This window comes from Chlamydotis macqueenii, chromosome 10 (genome assembly GCF_036417535.1).
Source record: "Chlamydotis macqueenii isolate bChlMac1 chromosome 10, bChlMac1.mat, whole genome shotgun sequence".
NCBI lineage: Eukaryota > Metazoa > Chordata > Aves > Otidiformes > Otididae > Chlamydotis > Chlamydotis macqueenii.
Window position 1 is genome coordinate 9,136,246 of NC_141565.1, and position 18,642 is coordinate 9,154,887.

Here is an 18,642-nt window from a genome sequence, read left to right on the forward strand (position 1 = left end):
AGTCTTCCAAATTTCAAGGCTCTGTCTTTTGTTCCATCACAAGTACAATGTAATCTACAATTAAATTTAGGTTTGAAACCAATCATATTGTGCTCAAAATCTGGGCAAGCTTCTATGGAAGACTATATCACTTTTAGGGCAAAATAGACAGAAATACCTAGACAGATGTCAGAGGCAGGAAAAATTCTCTGTATCTACTGAAATCAGCATATGATAATACTTACTGACTTTTGGGAAACACTTATACAGAAATTACATCCTCACTAGAAGAGAAGTATTTGCCATTCAGTAGCATGTTTATAGTAAACACTATAGCTATGATAACTGCATACAATTTAATCAGAAAATTGATTTTTTAATGGTGACCATGATACCAATAGGATTTTATTGCATTCAGTTCAACAAGTCTGAACAATGTGTGATATGAATCAGAACTTTGTTCTGGAGGGACAATATGCGTTGTAGAGATGAAAAATTAGAAGAAATACTTAAAAATGTGAAAACATTTATATGACTAATTTGCACTGCACTCCCGAGATCTCAAAACACTAATTAATTCAGCACAATACTAGTTATTTACTGTGGATATGCCTGGGATTGTTTATACTGAATGTACTGACAAGAAAACCTTGCCCTGCCCAAATTCCTAAATTAAATAAATCCATGTGACTCCAAGGAGCTTAGTGCAGGCTCAGCACTGTGCTAATGCAATTGCGTGCTTCCTAGCAGCTCGAGGCAGCAGCAGAACAAGTTCACATACATTTAGCGAACAGACAAGAGCAAGCTCACACCTGCCCAAATACAACGTGTAAACATACAGGATAAAGAAATACACATTATTAAACAAAATCTGGGTCAGGGAGGGAGCCAGTAATTCCAACTTACTGCCTTAAACAGCTATATCATATCACTTATTTTCTATACTAAAATGTCACTGGTGCTTTGGGTTTTCGCTTTATTTTTGTTTCGTCTTTCCTGAACAACTAAAAGACAAAGTTTTAATGTTGCAGAAAACTCCCAAACATGATATTTCAGTTTTCAGATACTAAAACTTCTGCTCAGATTGAATTTTCTACTCACAGTCTACAGAAATTTGAAGAATTTTACACTTTTCAAATGACCATGGTTATTTGAATAAGCTAAAATAATCTGTTTTGTTTTATGCTTGTCCTTCTTTTAAGTTGTGTTGTTTGGTTTTGTGGGGTCTTTTTTAAGACAAATCCCAGTTTCAATATTTCTGAGGCCTATTTAGAAGTTTGAGGTTGGCAATTTTCCAGTATGACCACAGAATATAAGGCATTGTGCTGACAGCCAGGGCTGCCAAAATACACAAAGTAGCATGCACTCCTTTCCCCTAAAATTATTTATGGATCAATACAGTGATTTGCACATCAGGATCTAGACGCTAAAATAATAATCGTTGTTTGACTGTCCTGTGGCTCTGATTTCAAAGTCATCCACCTCAAACAAAATCCCATCTGACCTGCTCAGATTTTTTCACATATTGGCTTTCAGCAACTCCAAGGATATTTAGCAGTTCCAGTTGATGAACAAAAATTTGTTGCCAAGACCAGTCACCACTTTACAAATCAATAAACACTACATAGTCTTCTTCAAAAAGCTAGTTTTTAGTGGCATACTGCTACTTCACAACAGTCAGACTGTTGTCAAGTATTGTGCATCATTACTGTGACTTCTTTTCTCAAATAAACCAGTTTACCAGCATACTTGTGCTGGTTTTGGCTGGGACAGAGTTGGCTTTTTTCATAGTAGCTGCTATGGTGCTATGTTTTGGATTTGTGCTGGAAACAGTGTTGATAATATAGGAATGTTTTAGTTACTGCTGAGCAGTGCTTACACGAAGTCCAGGCCTTTTCTACTTCTCACACCACCCCACCAGTGAGTAGGTTGGAGGTGCACAAGAAGTTGAGAGGAGACACAGATGGGACAGCTGACCCCAACTGACCAAAGGGATATCCCTACCATACGAGGTCATATTCATCATATAAAGCTGGGGAAGGGGGAGGAAGCGGGGGAAGTTCAGAGTGATGGCATTTGTCTTCCCAAGTAACCGTTACACGTGATGGAGCCCTGCTTTCCTAGAGATGGCTGAACACCTGTCTGTGGATGGGAAGCAGTGAATTAATTCCTTGTTTTGCTTTGCTCATGTGTACAGCTTTTGCTTTACCTATTAAACTACCTTTGTCTCAACCCACAAGTCTACTCACTTTTACCTTTCCGATTCTCTCCCCCTTTTGCTGAGATTTCCAAGTAATGAAAAACTAGATGGTGAGTTTGTGACAAATTACTTCTAAACACCACCATCTTCTAGAAGGGCCATCAGAAATGTTTGAAATAGGAACAAAATCTCTACATAGCCAGACTGGATTAAAAGATGTAAAAGGACTTGCTACATACTTATGACACCACGTGACATTCCATCCTCAATTACAGCTTCTAAGAATAGGGTCAATTTTTTGGAGAGCAGCCAGTTCCTACAGCCTTACAGCACGCTCTACGATACTCATATTTTTCTAAAAATCTCTCATCATAAAACAAAATTAAAATATATTTGTAGCCTTGGTGACCATGAAATAAAGCATTCAGCTTTGATTCAACTACAGCTTGGGAATTGAGGAACTCTTGAGATGAGAAACACCTTACTTTTTATGTCTTTAAAAATCTCCGGTACTATGGGAAGTAAGAAGATTTGATAGTTCTCATAATCATCAGGATTGGCAATAAAGTCCTAAAGTATGAAAATTCTTTGGATGTTATACCTTCAGTCATCCACTGTGTGGATGCAGAATCAAGTTCTTCCACATGCTCTCTCAAACAGAATAATTTCCTATTAAGAATGCCATCAAGTTAACTTGAGTATATCCTAGACACATACATGTCATAGATTGCCTAAACAACTTATTTTAAATCCCTTTTTTTTTTTATGTAGAGACACTTCTTTAGATTTAAATAATCAAGTAATATGGACTACATTACTATGTAGTCCATAAGCAGCAACTTAAATTTAGTACCTTTCAACTACATAACAAAGATCTCATAAATTTGAACAAGAAGGTCCTGGGTGATAGCAAAAGAATGCTGCTTCTTAGGTGGAGACCATTCCATAGTTAGAGATCTGTCAGATGTACCAACAAGTTAAGGACTCTTTCAGAGACAGCAAGGAATATAAAATGCCCATGGAAATGAATACTAAGGGAATATAGGTGACTAGAGCCTGAAACTCAGAACAGGATACGAATATAGTGGGGAAGAAAGGCTTCTGAGATTAGAAAACCGAAGGGAATGTGATATCTCAATTTGACCAGACTTGTGGTTAGTGAGACAGAATTCCCTGTTGGTCAGTAACCGTTACGCCTGTTAAGTCTGTTACTATTCTGAAAGTACAAGAAAAAAAAAAATGAAAAAAGGACTGCAGTACAGTACAGGACTGCAGCTGTGGCAAAGAATACAAATGTGCTAATTCCTATCAACTTCCAATGGTAAGAGCAGTTTGCTTTAAGAGCACAGAGTCACTTGTACAACACAAACAAGCACTTCCTTCAAAATCTTTTCAGTACAAGGAAGAAAACTGAAAGATAATGTGGGCAACTGAGGCCAAGAGAAAAAGTTTTAAAGGAAAAACAGTAAGTACGTAGAGGTGAGAAATAAGAGAGGCAGGGAGCTGGACGATAGGCTTTGTGATGAAGTCTGCACTATGGGGCAGGTCAGCTTTTAAATCTGGAAGTTCAAATTTATTTAGCCATGGAGGTTTTTTGTTCCAGATAGATCTTGGACGCAATGATCCAGATTAGATTACTGTAATGCACTCTACAAGGGGCTACATACTACAACTCCTTGGAAACTGAAGCTAGTACAGAATGCTTATTAAGCTCATTTTCATGCTAGGAATATTACAGCCGCATTCCAGAATACACACTGACTGCCAAAATGTTTCCAGGTGGAATTTAAGAAAGATTGCCAACTCTCAAGTCAAAACTGAAGAGAATAAATTTAACATTTTAGTGCAAAGCTGCAAAATTATTTTTTTTTCCCAAGTTTTTTAAAGACTAGTAAAAATGGTTAATATTGCATTGTTATTCATGTGGCAGCACTCAATCTCCATAAATTTATTTATATCAAATAAAAATCAGATGCCCCAGCATAGGGAACACATTGTGACTCACTGTAACACGACCATGCGTATGGGCAGAGGAGAGTTAGAGTCTTCCTACTGCTTGTGAAGTTTTCTTATATTTTCCCCAGAGTTCAGGTCCAGATATACAAGGGCAAAAAAGGTTGTCAACCTACACCTCTCCCTAAATAGAAGAGCAAAAAGAGATGGGATAAAGGCAAGAAGCAGCCAGAAACTTGGCTTTGCTCCCTAGCAGCAGCCAGAAGACCTAAACACGTCCATTACATCTGAAAAAAGGTGCCCAACTAGTTCTTTCAAGAGAAGTCAGAGATCCTATCCTTTGCTATGTCTAGAACCATGCTGCCACATACTGCCCATAGCAGGATATGATATCAAGTAACAGTTATAACAAAAACATGATCATTAAAACAAAATGTCAATACTCTAACTGAACAGCACCACATAGAAAGTACGCATATTTCAAGCAGTATGTGTGTGGATTTTTCTTCCAAGAGACTGGTGGTACACCATTCTTTTTAAAGTGAGTACAGACACAGCAGTATATATACAGGTTTCATATCAGTAAGTGGGAAGTGTCTTATTTTTCCTTACAAATATGCACTCAAATGCACATGTACATACTTTATAGCCATATATAATAGCATATATATATTTACCTATCTAAATGTAGCATATAAATTAGAAAATCCAGTATTGTCCATAGAAATGAGAAATGTTTCAAGAATAACACTGTAGTTCCACTATCTCTTTCTCTCCTGAATTTGTAAGAAAACTTTCAAAAATCCTCCCTAGTACTCACTAAATTAAATGGCATTTACGTTATAATATGCATCACTTCCTTGTCTCCTTACAAAATTTAAAATGTCCTTTGATGATCTGCCAAGTTTATTATTTTCTCCGCTTCCTCTGTGGTTTCAAATCACTAGCAATATTTTGGATTATGGTCATCAAAAAACACATATCTTGAATTTATGTGTGATACGCTATTGAATGGGAAATACGGATTTGTATTGCACATGGCAATCAAATTGCTGTAGAAAAGAATGCTGTACGAAATGGCAAATAACACAATGCAAAAAGTAAAAAAAAAATAAAATAAAATCCATGATTGAAAAATGTAAGGTAAAGAATGACTACAGTTCACTCACTATTGTCATTGGCTGGGCTGTGCTCAAAGATTATTTCAGAAAGGATTTTGCTATGGATCTCCTATTTGCTTGCTTTACAAGTAAACATTTGCTGAGCTAATCCATTGTTCACAGACTGTGGAAATGTAGGGATGGCAGTACTTCAGATCCAAGCCCAATGCACCAACACAAGATGGAATAAAATTATTATCATGTGCCACAGATATTTACCTAACCAGTTCTTAAAAATGTCCAAGAAAGGAGCTTCCATTACATCTGTATGAAAGAATGTCCACATTTTCTTTGCAGAATCATTGGACTCAGAGAGAAACATTTTCCTTTTTTTAATAACTAACCTAGTTATTCTTGGTATAAATTAAATTTACCACTCCTACAGTTTCCCCAGTGGGCATTGGAATACAATTGATCATCGTCTTCTTTACAACAACATTTTAAGTATTAGAAGACCTATGTCTCCCCTTTAGTACTCTCTAGACTAAACAAACCCAGTTCCCTAAGCCTTCCTCATAGGTCACATTCTCTAAAACTCCTATCATTCTTGTTGGTCTCCTTTTGTCCCTTTCTAATTTGTCTATCTTTCTTAAAGCATGGTGATCAAAACTGTATACAACTTTTCAGATGAGGTCTCATCAGTGCTTGAAAGAACAGAATAATTGTTTCCTGCTTCTTTTCCAGTACATCCACCCCAGAATCAAATCCAACTTCATTGCAATGGTACTCCACTGTTGCCGTATATTATGTGCAATCCAGGTTCCTTTTTCCATGTTATCGCCTCATCAGTACATGTGACTTCTCCCTTGCAAAAGGACTTGTCTTTACAGAATTTCAGATCACTTATTCTAGACTTTCTTTCCAGTTTATTGAGACTGGAGCAGCTTGTCACTGATTTTTTTTATGGAAAAAGTTAAATTATGAAATGCTGAAAAAAAAGCTGCAAACTTCTAAAGAAAGACAGGGAAGAAAAATATAATACACCAGAGAAAAAGCTGAAATGTTTAAATTGTTTCAAGGATGGAGATAAATACCAGAGCTACTAGTTTCAGTTCAAAGAACACATCACTTGCTTATTATTTCTTTGAAATATTTATTTTATCTTGAACTATAAAAATAGTAATTTTTTTTTTTTTAAACAAAAGGTGAAAAAAGAGGTCACCAACCTGATCCGGAGAGGGTCTGTGGTTGGAGTGTTGTGGCCTCCCGGGAGATCGATGATGGTGGTGGTGGTGATGGTGGTGGTAATGGTGATGGTCATCATCGTAGCTATCTGCCATCAGTTTCATTCTGTTTTGTGTCTGTTTAACATGTAAAGTGAGACAATTCTATTACATGCTGGAATATCTTACTCTAACATTGTTTTAGGAACATCCTAGCTCTTTCTTAGCTCTCTTTTATTTTGTAGCTGTAAGGATCTAACAATAGAAGTCCAGACTGCTGTCTCACACATAATAGGAAATAGAAAAAGATAACAGAGTATGTGAACACATCTTTTGTCTCACATGAGTAGACTTGCACAAAGAAGTCAGAAAAGGATATGATCAAGGATATTGTGTTTGAAGAGTGTCAGGAAGACTTTTACCTTTTCTAAATTTACTATTTTTAGAACAGTTTCCTATTTTTCCAGTCTGTTATTATGCCCTGCCAATTAACTTGTAAAATATTACTGAAAGGAATATTAAGTGTACTTCAAATATTTATAGTTAGCTACTGAGGCATGTCAACAACAATCATAAATGGTTATGCTAACAGCTCTATTTTGGCTTAATTATTTTAATTGTACACCAGGATCACCCTGCTAAATATTAAGTTAAAAGAATCTGAAAACTAACTGATATAGACACAGGCACTTAGAGAAATAAGTGGTTATGGAACTTGACACATGTTACTGAATGAAAGTAAGTCTTAGATATAGATCTTGAAAAGAAGATCAACACTTCAGCTACTACCATGTACAGATAATAAAATCTATGTCACCATGAGATAACAAGATACATCACAGCTCTTTATCACTATTACAATTATTCCATACCATGAAATACACAGACTGGAATAATTCAAACCTTGCTCATAACACCAAAAATATCTTATTACCAATTGCCCAATCCCAGTGGATAAAGCACTTATTTTTTTCTGCTAGTAGGACTGAACGTTGTCTCAGGCAAATTTGTTAATCTGTAATCAAGTTTTACTTATTTTTGCACTAAGAAAACCCAGAAGAAAATTATGTCAACTTTCAAAGATCTCTTTCTAAATTAGAAGAGTCAATTAAGAGACATAAGCAATTAATATAACGCAGATGACAGAAATATAGCAGTCTTAACACACAATATCATCTTCAAGAATCTCAACTGAGTTCCATAGGAGAAAGGTTGCTCTTGAAGGAGCATTATCTACTTTGTCCCAGTTCTCTGTGTGGACATTATTTGAGTTGGTCAAACACAAACAAGTCTACTCTGCACATAGACACTGTTGGTGAACAGTAAAGACAAGAGACTGAAATTAATTGCAAAAAGTCACGGTTTAGGTGTACCCATGCTCCACGGCAGCAGGATTCATGCTAACTCCAGTGTGGACGCTGGCTAAGCACATTACCCCAGGAATTTGCCCAAACTAATGAGTTCAATAGGACCAACTTAAACAGAGGAATTTAAACATAACTAATTTGTTTGGATATTTTCCTATATTAACAGGTCTAATTGGCTTCCAATTCGAAGTGCCCGTGAGATAGCTAGTGTCCCATAACTAGTATGTGGTAAATTTACTTGAAGACCACAGTAAATTGATTTTCCTATGAGAACAATCCTACATCAAAATCTCCATTAGGAAAACTTCACTGGTAAGTATATTTGAATAGAAAATGTAAAAACCCAAAGACTGATATTAAATTCCCCAATTTTAATGGTTTTTGCTAAGTTGAAAAGAGATTCAGCAAAAAGCAAACTAGATATTCAAATTACACAATATTTGAAGTATAACAAAATCTAATGCAAGGAAAACCATGAACTACAGGAAATCCTGATATCTTTTTAGCAATTTATTTTTTTTTAATGTCACAATGATTCTCAAGCACTTCACATATTGTCCACTAGAAGGATCATCGGAAAATATTGTACAGGAAGGTGCCAGTACTCAGTTCAAGTGAAAACAAACAAACCACCAAACCAAACCCTTAAGGTATCCACAATAACAAGACAGAGGAACAACCACAGACCAAATGTGTACATGCTTTAGCCACTGTCAGACTCTTACTGAGGATCTCTTTAGCACTAAAAGAGCATCTTCTCAGTGTGTTACAGAATAAATGTCCTCCACAGAACAACTGGTGGATTCCTTTGAATAGAAATTGCACTGGCACTATACGGTTTCATTGCATGTTTTTTTAACACTCTTTTCTGCACAGTTGGAATAATTTCATTTTCTTCCTCCTGCACAAGAAGATGGAAGCATACAGCTGTATGAATTTCAGGTATGAATTTCTACCAATTTTGCCAAGAGACCAACTCAATCTGAATCATCATCATTAGTCTGTTTGTCTTTAGATTCAAAGAGGAAGGCCTTTTGAACAAAAGAGTGGAAAAGATGAAGAATTAATAGACTAATAATAACCCACTTACTGTAAACACTGTAATATCCTGCCTCTTTGGGGAAGCTCCTAACATTTTATTAGTTTATTTTTTTTATCAATGAACAGCCTTAAATTTCCTACCTTTCAACTGTATTCCATAAAAGAATGCAGAAGTTAAACAAGATGATATATGCAATCCTAAAAGTGTCCCCTGTAATGAGGTGTTGGGGATTAGACATGTCATGGGATAAGAACTGTAAATGAATGATGTCATCTTTCTAATTTGGTGCTGAAATATAAATAAACCACTTCTAATGTTTCTTCCTTTTGGACGTCAGATTGCAGTAAAATGTGCACAAAGAAATGTTAATGCTGTAGTAGGCTTCCTTTAGTGTGCCTGTTCTGGAAGCAAAATCTCTAACAAATGTTAAATGAAATTTCGTTTTCACTCAAGTGATCATCAAACCATCCAAACTTCTACAGGACGTGTGATTGTCATTAATTTCTTAAAATGATGCTAAATATTTTGCAAAGTATTATTTTTAAAAGCTTTTTGTTTTTACTTGTTAGCTCTTTAAAACAATAACTAATATGATTTTGAGGTTCTGTTTGTCTTTGCTATAGCTACTGTCAGCACTGTACTTCCATACTGAACTGTATTTTCCAAGCACGCTTAGCTTTGACTTAAGTATAAAATATGGTATGATTTCAAACTTAAAAGCACGACTTTTCAGGAGGATGAACAGGAGGATTTCTGAAGGAGGAACAAAAGTAAAGCCATCCAGAGGAACAATACAATCCTTTTCAGGTCCTTCTAAACAAAAAAAAAAAAAAAATCTGTTGATTATTTCTGTTTGCTTCCCTTGCTAACTCTTTTAATCTTTAGTAGGCTTTAAAATGCCAAGTATATTTTCATTTAAGGAAGAAATTAATTAACCACATTGGAATTCATTCAGGACCCCAGGGCTTCACACCCCTACACTTACATACAAGCACATACACTAACCCATAGAAAGGCTTATAAAGTTTAGGACATGGGTTTATCAGACAGACAGTAAATCCTCATGGTCTGGGTCCCATATCGACACATTAGGACATTGCTTCAGTACCAACTGCAAGGGAAAAAGACCTACTGACTTCACAATGCCATCGTCTCCTGCAACATCTTCAGCATACTTGAAAATTTCCCATTCAAGAATATCCAAGAACTTTTCTTATATTACTTTTGAAAGCACAACAGATTATTCAATATTACTTTTCTGGATGATCAGGAAACTTGGTCTTGGAATGTATCATTCAAGAAAATTAGAGTCATGATTGGACATTTATTTAAACTGTGCTATGTCTAATTTGCACCGTATCTTACTCTGCACAAGTTACTCCCTACCTTAAATAGTTATATTATATAGTTCAAAATATTATTCACATTTTCGTCTCAAAACTATTATTATTGATACAGTTTTCCTGAAAATGAGGTTTCTGAAAATTTACAAAGCCATAGCTCTGACAAAGTTATCATACCAAAATTTCTTTTTGAAAATGCCTGGTGAACACCATGCCCACATCTGAGAAGACATAATTTTTAATTTGGATTTATACTAGGAAAGAAAAAAAATGTTAACTTCTAAAACGCAACAATAAATTAACTGCATCTCCTATAGATCACGTATAGTCTAACTAGTTCTAGCCTAAATAGTTTCCTCAGATATTTTTGTGTTAAATTTGTTTACTATATTCAGTAAATACTGAATTCATTTAAAAATAAAGGAATGATAGAGGAATTAAAAGCAGCTTAAATCTAGGTGCACAGGTATATTAACCCTTAGGGCTTGAAACAGTTGTCTTTGATCATTCAATATCACTTTGCTAAGCTGTCAAGGTCATGAATGGTATGTATAACTGAATTTTTAACCCACTTACTAAAGAATTTATGATCTAGCACTGTAAGAAAACTGACAGATATTTCTTGTCCTCCTAAAACTCTGTTGAGTTTAAGTAAGGATCTACTGAAGTGAAATGAAAGTCTTTGATTGACTGGTAACAGACTAAATAGCTTTACAGCAATCTGTAACTGTAAAACTATAATATTAAAACTGTCTTTTAAAAAATATTTTAGCAAGGTAGCAATAGGCAACTATGCTTTGATCTGTCATCTGGATCAAGTTAACAACAGAACTCTTGTGAATGAAGTTCAAATGATGAAAAATAGTAAGATGTGTTGCTCTGGGATATAGGTGTAATACCATTCAATATCTATTACTTTCCTTTGGATTTTATTCTCAATCTCTCTTCAACTAAATGGAATTTGAAACATTTCTAGAATATTCACTTTCCACAGAGTAGGATTTTTCCCTATATAATATGGGAGGGAGGCAGATAGAACGCTAGAACGCCTACATGCTATCTGTGGTCTAATTATTAAAGCATGGAATTTAAAATCTAGAGACTCACATTCTAGCGTTGATTCTGCAATGGTCTCTTGTTGTCTTCAATGACACAGAACCTCTATTTCTTTCAATCTTACTATTTTAAGATAAGCATGCTAGTATTTCCATAAAGTGCTTTGAGATCTTCATGTGGCAGACATTTAGTTCTAGTCTTCCTGATTTTTACTAATAAACTATTTAACCTGAGCTTTTTTTTTCCCTAAGACAACAATTTTAGAAAACACAAATAAAACCTTTTCTTAATTTTGAAATCCAGAACTTAAGGATCTAAAAAATTGTGTGCTTAAGACTGTATAGTTTACCAAGTTTATCCAGAAGTTGTATAAGCTTAGTGGAATTAAACTAGATTTAATGAAAGCATGTGCAACTGCAATTGGTTTTGCAGTATGAATTCCATTAGCTGAGGGTCAGCAAAATGTTTGCTAATTAAGCCAGCTCTGTACTTACTCTCTCCAAATAAAATCAGTTTTCACGTCAGAACAATATTTTTACACTTTCTTTGAAAACTGCTATCATCTGAAGCCAAGTGAAGAATTTCTTATCATTTCTACTGATGAACAGCACAGAAGTTGCTAACTATCATAGAATACAATTTATACCTGATTTGTTATTTGATAAGTTATGGTTCATTAAATATTGGACAACAAATGCTGTACTTGGCCTCAAACATCCTTAAAGTTCACCAAATTACATTTATCACCCACAGTCTGTTAAAGGACTATAACAGTTTGCACGAAATGAAGACTTTACCAAAATGGTATACATTTATCATTAAAAATACAAAATATACCACAATGTAGACTGTTATGCCTGTGTAACAGAGGAAGACAGTCTTGAAAAGTAGCTATAAAAGACATTTCAGCAGGCAATACAGAATGTTTTGTTTCTAAGTAACCCTTATGGTGACTTCTAACACCAAAGAAGTCATCACAGACTGCACTGAAAATTAAAATTAAATGCCATGTAAAGCCTGTATTTCTAGAACTCTATCAATTCACTGCCTTTTTATTTTCTATCTCTTCAGTAAGTTTTTTTTTTATTTCACTTCCGTTGTCTGATCATCATTAGATATTTTTCTGAGATTAAAAATTACAAGTTCAAGTTCCAGCCTTGGAGCTTCTACAAAACACTTCAACATCACCGTCGTTTAGTTCCACTCTCTTTGAGCATCTCAAGCTTACTAGAGATATATGCATCCTGCACAAGTGATTTGATAGTAAGCCAAATAGCGAGCTTAATTTGCCATCTAGAAAAAAAGATTTAAGAGAGATTCCATTGCAAAGTTTCAGTTGAAACTTTTTTTTTTTGCTTAAACTTCTTGATATACTTAGAGATTTTTGAGTACTATTCACTAATTATCTAGCTGAAGCAAAAAAAAGATCATTCCAAGGCTATTATTGGTTAAAATATACCTCAATATACTCCGAAGTATTCCAGAGCCTGTATTACTTTATGCTAATTATTCAGGCCACTTCTAAAAGCATAATACTAGCAACATAATGCTAATTATTTTAAAAATAAATTATACTCTTGTCTTCAATCATTAGAAATATAGGATCATATTCAGTTCAGTTTTTGTTGCTTATGCAGTGAGTTTTTAGACACCAAGAAAATTCCAATAGAAAAAAACCCCTTAAGTTACTGTAAGTTTGCAAGCACTCATCAGTAACCAAAAGATAAAACCATTACAGTATGGTAACTAACTAGGAACTCCGGATGCTAAATAACTAGTAGCATAATCATAACTGTATGGGTGTTGGAATGCATCATTATGGGGTAGAGTTATGCTGTACTGAGTGCTTTAATTACGCATCTTCTTTTTATAACATCCCTGTAATGTAATCTATTCTTATATTCTTACTCTTAACTTTATTTTAACACAAGTTTTGCTGCTTTTTTTTTCCACCTCCACTGAAGAACACAATTAATTTTTCCTTGTTAAAATTCCAAATGGGCTAATAAGCATGTTTTTGTTTTCCTGTTATAGTGTTTGAGTTGTCTTGGAAAGTGTTAGAGACAGGATGCATGCAGGCTAAAAGTATGCTTGATAGCTTATGGGAGAAAAGTTTGGCTACTCCTCATTTAACTCCTTTTATTTTTTACCTCATTAATGATATGACTGTTGCATATGAAGTAAAGAACACAGTAGAAAAAGCATACACATTTTTCTTTTTTCCATCTATATCTAGTTATATATTAACCTGAATTCATGTGATGTTTTATATTAAAATATTACAATTGTTATCATTTGTAACACACATGTAACCAGAACACTTGTTTTTCAGGCCCTGTCTGCCCTCCCCCGTTTCACAGGTCAGAAAACGGGACTAAGAAACAGTAGTGAGTATTTTCCAAGTTTTAATTAAATCCAGCCTTCCTTCCAGGTGAAATACAAAAGTAAAAGTAATTGCTGGTCAAATTAGATACTCTCTCTCCTGTGCAGGAATGGAAGGCAGCTTCCAATGTAGATCTTTTCAAAGACTTGGATCTGATAACTGTGTTGAACACAAGCATAAAAGTTTTACATATATTTCAGTTATTTTTTAATTAGAGAACTATTTAACTGCTACTAACAACCATTACACCTGCTGCTTTGCAACATTACAAAATGTGACCGACTTATCCTGAAAGAAGTTAGAGCTCATAGTAAGTTCCCTCTCCATCAGCTGAAGGATAATAGTCTTACAAACACCAGCTGGGACGTTAGACACTTGGCAGACTCAGACAGGCAGTAGTTCCAAGTGCCAAGCAGACACTTATCTAACGTACTAAGGCCAAAATTCAACTTTCCTGATACTTCTAATTGAACAAAGTTATGTTGATTTGAACATGGTCCATCTGACTTTTTAGTTGCGGTCTCTGCATTTAGAGTCTGTGTTTTTGAAGTCTTTTTAAGTTCTGTGAATTAAAAGTATGGCTTGAAGCACAGGAAATATCTTGTAATAATACAGCACACTCAGCAATGTATAGGGTAAAGTCATGCTAAAAGTATTTGTCTGAGTCCTACTACTAAACTTAGTAATTACATAGAAGTATGTAAGATCATAGACACAAAGAAGTGGGTTAAAAAACATAATTAAAGCTCTGAAACACTAGCTGCCTGCGGACATCTCAGGCCAGGTCCAACTAAGTGCAGACAAGTAACATAAGATGGTGAGGTTCTCTGTTTTTTCCTTTTTTTTTTTACAACAGGAAATAACTCATTAAAAAAGATACTTCCCCAAAATAACTACTTAAAACTAGACATGAATCAGAAACTTCAGTAGCCAAAAAAGACCTCTGAAACTGCAAATCTCTGGTTAGTAGCACTGATTGTCTTTCAGCGTCTTTAATGTCTGAATAGGACATTTCAGCTGTAATTTTTGCAATTTCATTACCAAACCCATCTCTCTCATTTGTATCATACACAAAAGCTTAGGCTGAAATTACTACATTTTTTCCATTGTATACAATAAGAATGGAGAAATATAACTTAAATTTCAACACATTAATAGTATATTAGAATATGGAGTCAAGTGGAGATAATATCACAACACCGTCTTGATACGCCCTATAGAGACACCTTATCTATAACTAATTTTTGTCTGGTACTAGATTGTAGAAATAACAAGTTTTATTTACCATCACAGGAGCAGAAAAATTCGACACCCAATTTTTACGATTTTTTAAAATAACTGGCTACTTAGCACTGTACTTGAGAGCAAGCGTTAAACTATATTTCGCTTTATTATCATGAAGTATGTTGTAGTCAAAAGTAAGTACTTCTTTCAAAAACTTCTCATGGAGAAAAAAAAAACCTTTTTGGCCTAGGAGCTCACTCATTTATATAATGGAGATATTCACTATTCTTATCTGAGATACTTAATACCCATTTTCACCTATCAAGCCAGCCAGATCAAAAACTACAAAAGTTCCAGTGTTAATACACACATTATTTTATATTTGCATTACCTACTTTTTCCATTTCAGATTATCAGTCTCAGTGGAGTTAAACCATTTGTCTGAACAAAGTGCGTTACAACAGCTACAGCTTTTGAGAGGTTCTAGTGTAAGTTCACAATGAGATTACCACCAGTGCAAAAGGGTGCCATTAGACATGGTCATGCTTAAAATATTATATAAATTCTTCAAGAATGAAAAAACTCTGAACAGAGAACAAACAGAAACAGATTTTAAAGCAGATCACCCAATACAAAGCAGGAATGTACCAGGTCTGTGATGCCTTCAGGGCCTGACAGCCATAGGCTACAAGGTAAAAAAAGCCCCTCTCACTGGAAAATGTTTGTGTAGAAATGCCATCCAAAAGAATTTGGATTCCTGAGAGCATAAGGAGGAAAAAGTGATGCCATATGCAGCTACGACTTGAGTCCTTTGACTTCTATAATATAAATTGTCAAATCTTACTGAAAATATGCGTAAAGTGTTGCGTGAGCACTGCCAACATTTCCAGTGTTTTTCCAACACAAAACATTTCTGCTGAATTAACTAATTTGATCAGGCAAAGACTATTAGCTTCACACAGACATTCTCTTTCGTACCTTGTGAGCCTGCTGCATTAAGCTATAGGAAGAAGCGGCACTCTGCTGTTTCACCCCTACTCCAATCTGTCTGTACTGGGTTTGTATCTAACCCGCTTGTACTTGGCAAAAGTGAGAATTAGATTCAGATTCAAAAACATGGATTCAAAATTCAGAATACAAATGAAGGGTTTAAACCCCAGCGTTAAGACATACAGAAATATTGCCTTAGGATATTTCTCATTAATAGATATATATAAACTACAGGGATTTTTAAGATAGAAAATAATTTTAAGGCAATTGAATGCATGGGCTGGTTGTACTGACATCAATCAGATCTAAACAGACACATTTAAAATCAGAGATTAATAGTCATTTTTTCTACACTATCTGAGAATTTTAGAGGAAAAAAATAACCAGCCTATTTTTCCTCATATGAGAGCTCAATATATGAAGTTATTAGAACACCTATTCTTACATGCCCCAAATAAAACAAAGAGCTTCTGCAGCATAACTGTAACAGAAATAAAACTCCTAAAACTTAAAGATCTCAAATTACTGCTCTGTTCAAAGTCAGGTGCTTAAAGATTGAGCAAGATCAATATTATGAGTGATAGTAAACAGTATAAACAGAAGAGGAAGAAAATAGCACAGTGGCCAAACACATCTGCTGTACCCATGTGAATGGCTTCATAACATGGATTTTATTTGCTACATTTAGACTCAACAATAAATCTCTCTCTGAAGCAGACCTGTGTAAATAAGAATAATAACAATGATGACATATTCTGTGCTCCTATAATATTGTCACCTGTGAAATTCAAGGAAATCAGAAACATTAATTTAGCGTGACAATCAGAAACAGAAGCAACAGGATTAGGAACCAGCACAATACCAGGTCAGCACTACTGATCACTACGTGTACAGATGGTAATGTTTGCAGGCACCGTAAGAAAGCATTGCAAGACTTTTTTGTTCCCATAGTTGTTAAACATTAGAGGGTTTAAATGTAATTAATTAATGCACAGTGTTGCAGAAGAATGTTTTGAGCTACCAGAATAATCACAAACATAACAACTTCTAATCTTATTCTTTTTCTAATACAGTAATATAAACACTTTTAATATCATAAAACACACAATGCAATACAGCTGAATTAATCTAACAGGAAAAATATAACTTAGGGTATTTTGTTATTCTTGAGTGCTTGATGTCACCACCATAATATCACGTGAGCACTATTTCTGATGTACTTAACTAGAACAGTACACGTAATGCCACACACTGCCTTCGATTCCATTTTTCTCCTTTGCTACTGAAAGAGTTCTTTGAACTATTTGGATGTTAATTAGTAAGAAATACTTTTATGCATTGCATGCAGGAGAAAATATTGCTAGTGGTTAATTTGCTGAGAAACTGTCGTTACACAGATTTTTAAGGTTCCTCTATTATTTCTCACCCTTTTTGTTTCATTAGCAATATGTTCCTGTGATGAAAGAGAGAGTAGTGAACTAACAGACCAGCGAACACTGCCAAACACCAGCTTTGCCTCCGGCCAGAGTATTCTGTACACCTGCAGTCTTGAAAACACTGGAAAGGTTTCTAATTTCATGTTTTGGGAAGGAAAATAAAATGCTCTCAAGGAGTTAGAAGACCTTGCATTTCAGCCAACTACACTTACATTTTTGGCTGTCTGTCCCACAAGTGAAAAGAGGCAACTGGGAAATTTGACAGCAATATCCAAGTTCAGAATGAAACAGTAACATAGCAGTGTCTTCTGCTGTTACTAAAATCTCTTGAGATGTTCTAAAAATGGACTTTAGGCTAATTATTTCATGAAGGATTGCATCACTTTACAAATTTCTCTAAAAATAGCTGTCTCAGACTTCTCAAAAGGAATGTTGGCCAGGGTGATCACAAATGTTATGTAATCACTCAGCCAAGCCCTCATGGTGACCTTGTTTAATACTGCATTTCTGAAAGTTTTTTTTTAAGCCTACTACAAAGTTCTACGGCTCTCAAAATAGAGCATTTGGTGTATGAATCAAAACAATTCCAGTTTTGAGTGCATTACTATGCTTCCCATTTATTTAAACCATTAAACAATAAATATTTAACTGACAGATTGCAGCTGCTAAATTATATTTAAATCCTTACAATTAAATACACTCATTTCTTATGGGAAGGTGTTTGCAACACAGATGTCAGTATTATTACTACTAATTTTGCAGGTAGATACACTATGATGCAAATAATATTGTTATCAAAATATAATGTGAAAAAAACCTGTAAAAGTAAGCTAGTACTTGAGACAAAAACAATGCTTTTCTTCCAGCTAAGAAATAACAGGAGTTTTACTTAAACTCACACAGTCACAACTCATAACAAGACTGGTCAGCTCATCCACATAAATAATATTTAGGTCTTTATTATATCTACATCTGTAGCTTCATACCTAAAATAAATCACATAAGTTCTCATTCCCTTACAAAGGCAGCATATTTCATTTCTTTAAGATGCTGCTTTGTTTTTTTTTTTTCCACTGTGAAGAATTGTGACAAATCACTTCAAAATCAATTCCTTGGTAGATTACAATCTGTTTGACGTTCCTAAAGGCTAGAAAAATTAGAGTAGAAAAACTAGAGAAAGGCATTCAACTGCATATTGGTGCTAGGATCCTTATTTAAGTCACGAACTATTTAAATTATAAAAAAATCCTGAAATTTGCAATTGAGACTATTTTTTTGAACACATTCTACTTCTGCTTTAAATCTATTTTAGTTTAGGTTACTATTGAGATGTCCCTTGTCAGTTT

The 18,642-nt window shown here is 34.7% G+C and overlaps 1 protein-coding gene across 1 annotated transcript in view; it reads right to left on the reverse strand.

The window, feature by feature from the left end:
- ERC2 (ELKS/RAB6-interacting/CAST family member 2) overlaps positions 1-18,642 on the reverse strand; it is a 474,334-nt gene that overhangs the window by 117,403 nt on the left and 338,289 nt on the right. The window contains exon 15 of the mRNA XM_086755571.1: positions 6,459-6,593. Coding sequence (XP_086611697.1) covers positions 6,459-6,593 — 135 coding nt within the window. The remainder of the gene's footprint in view (positions 1-6,458; positions 6,594-18,642) is intronic.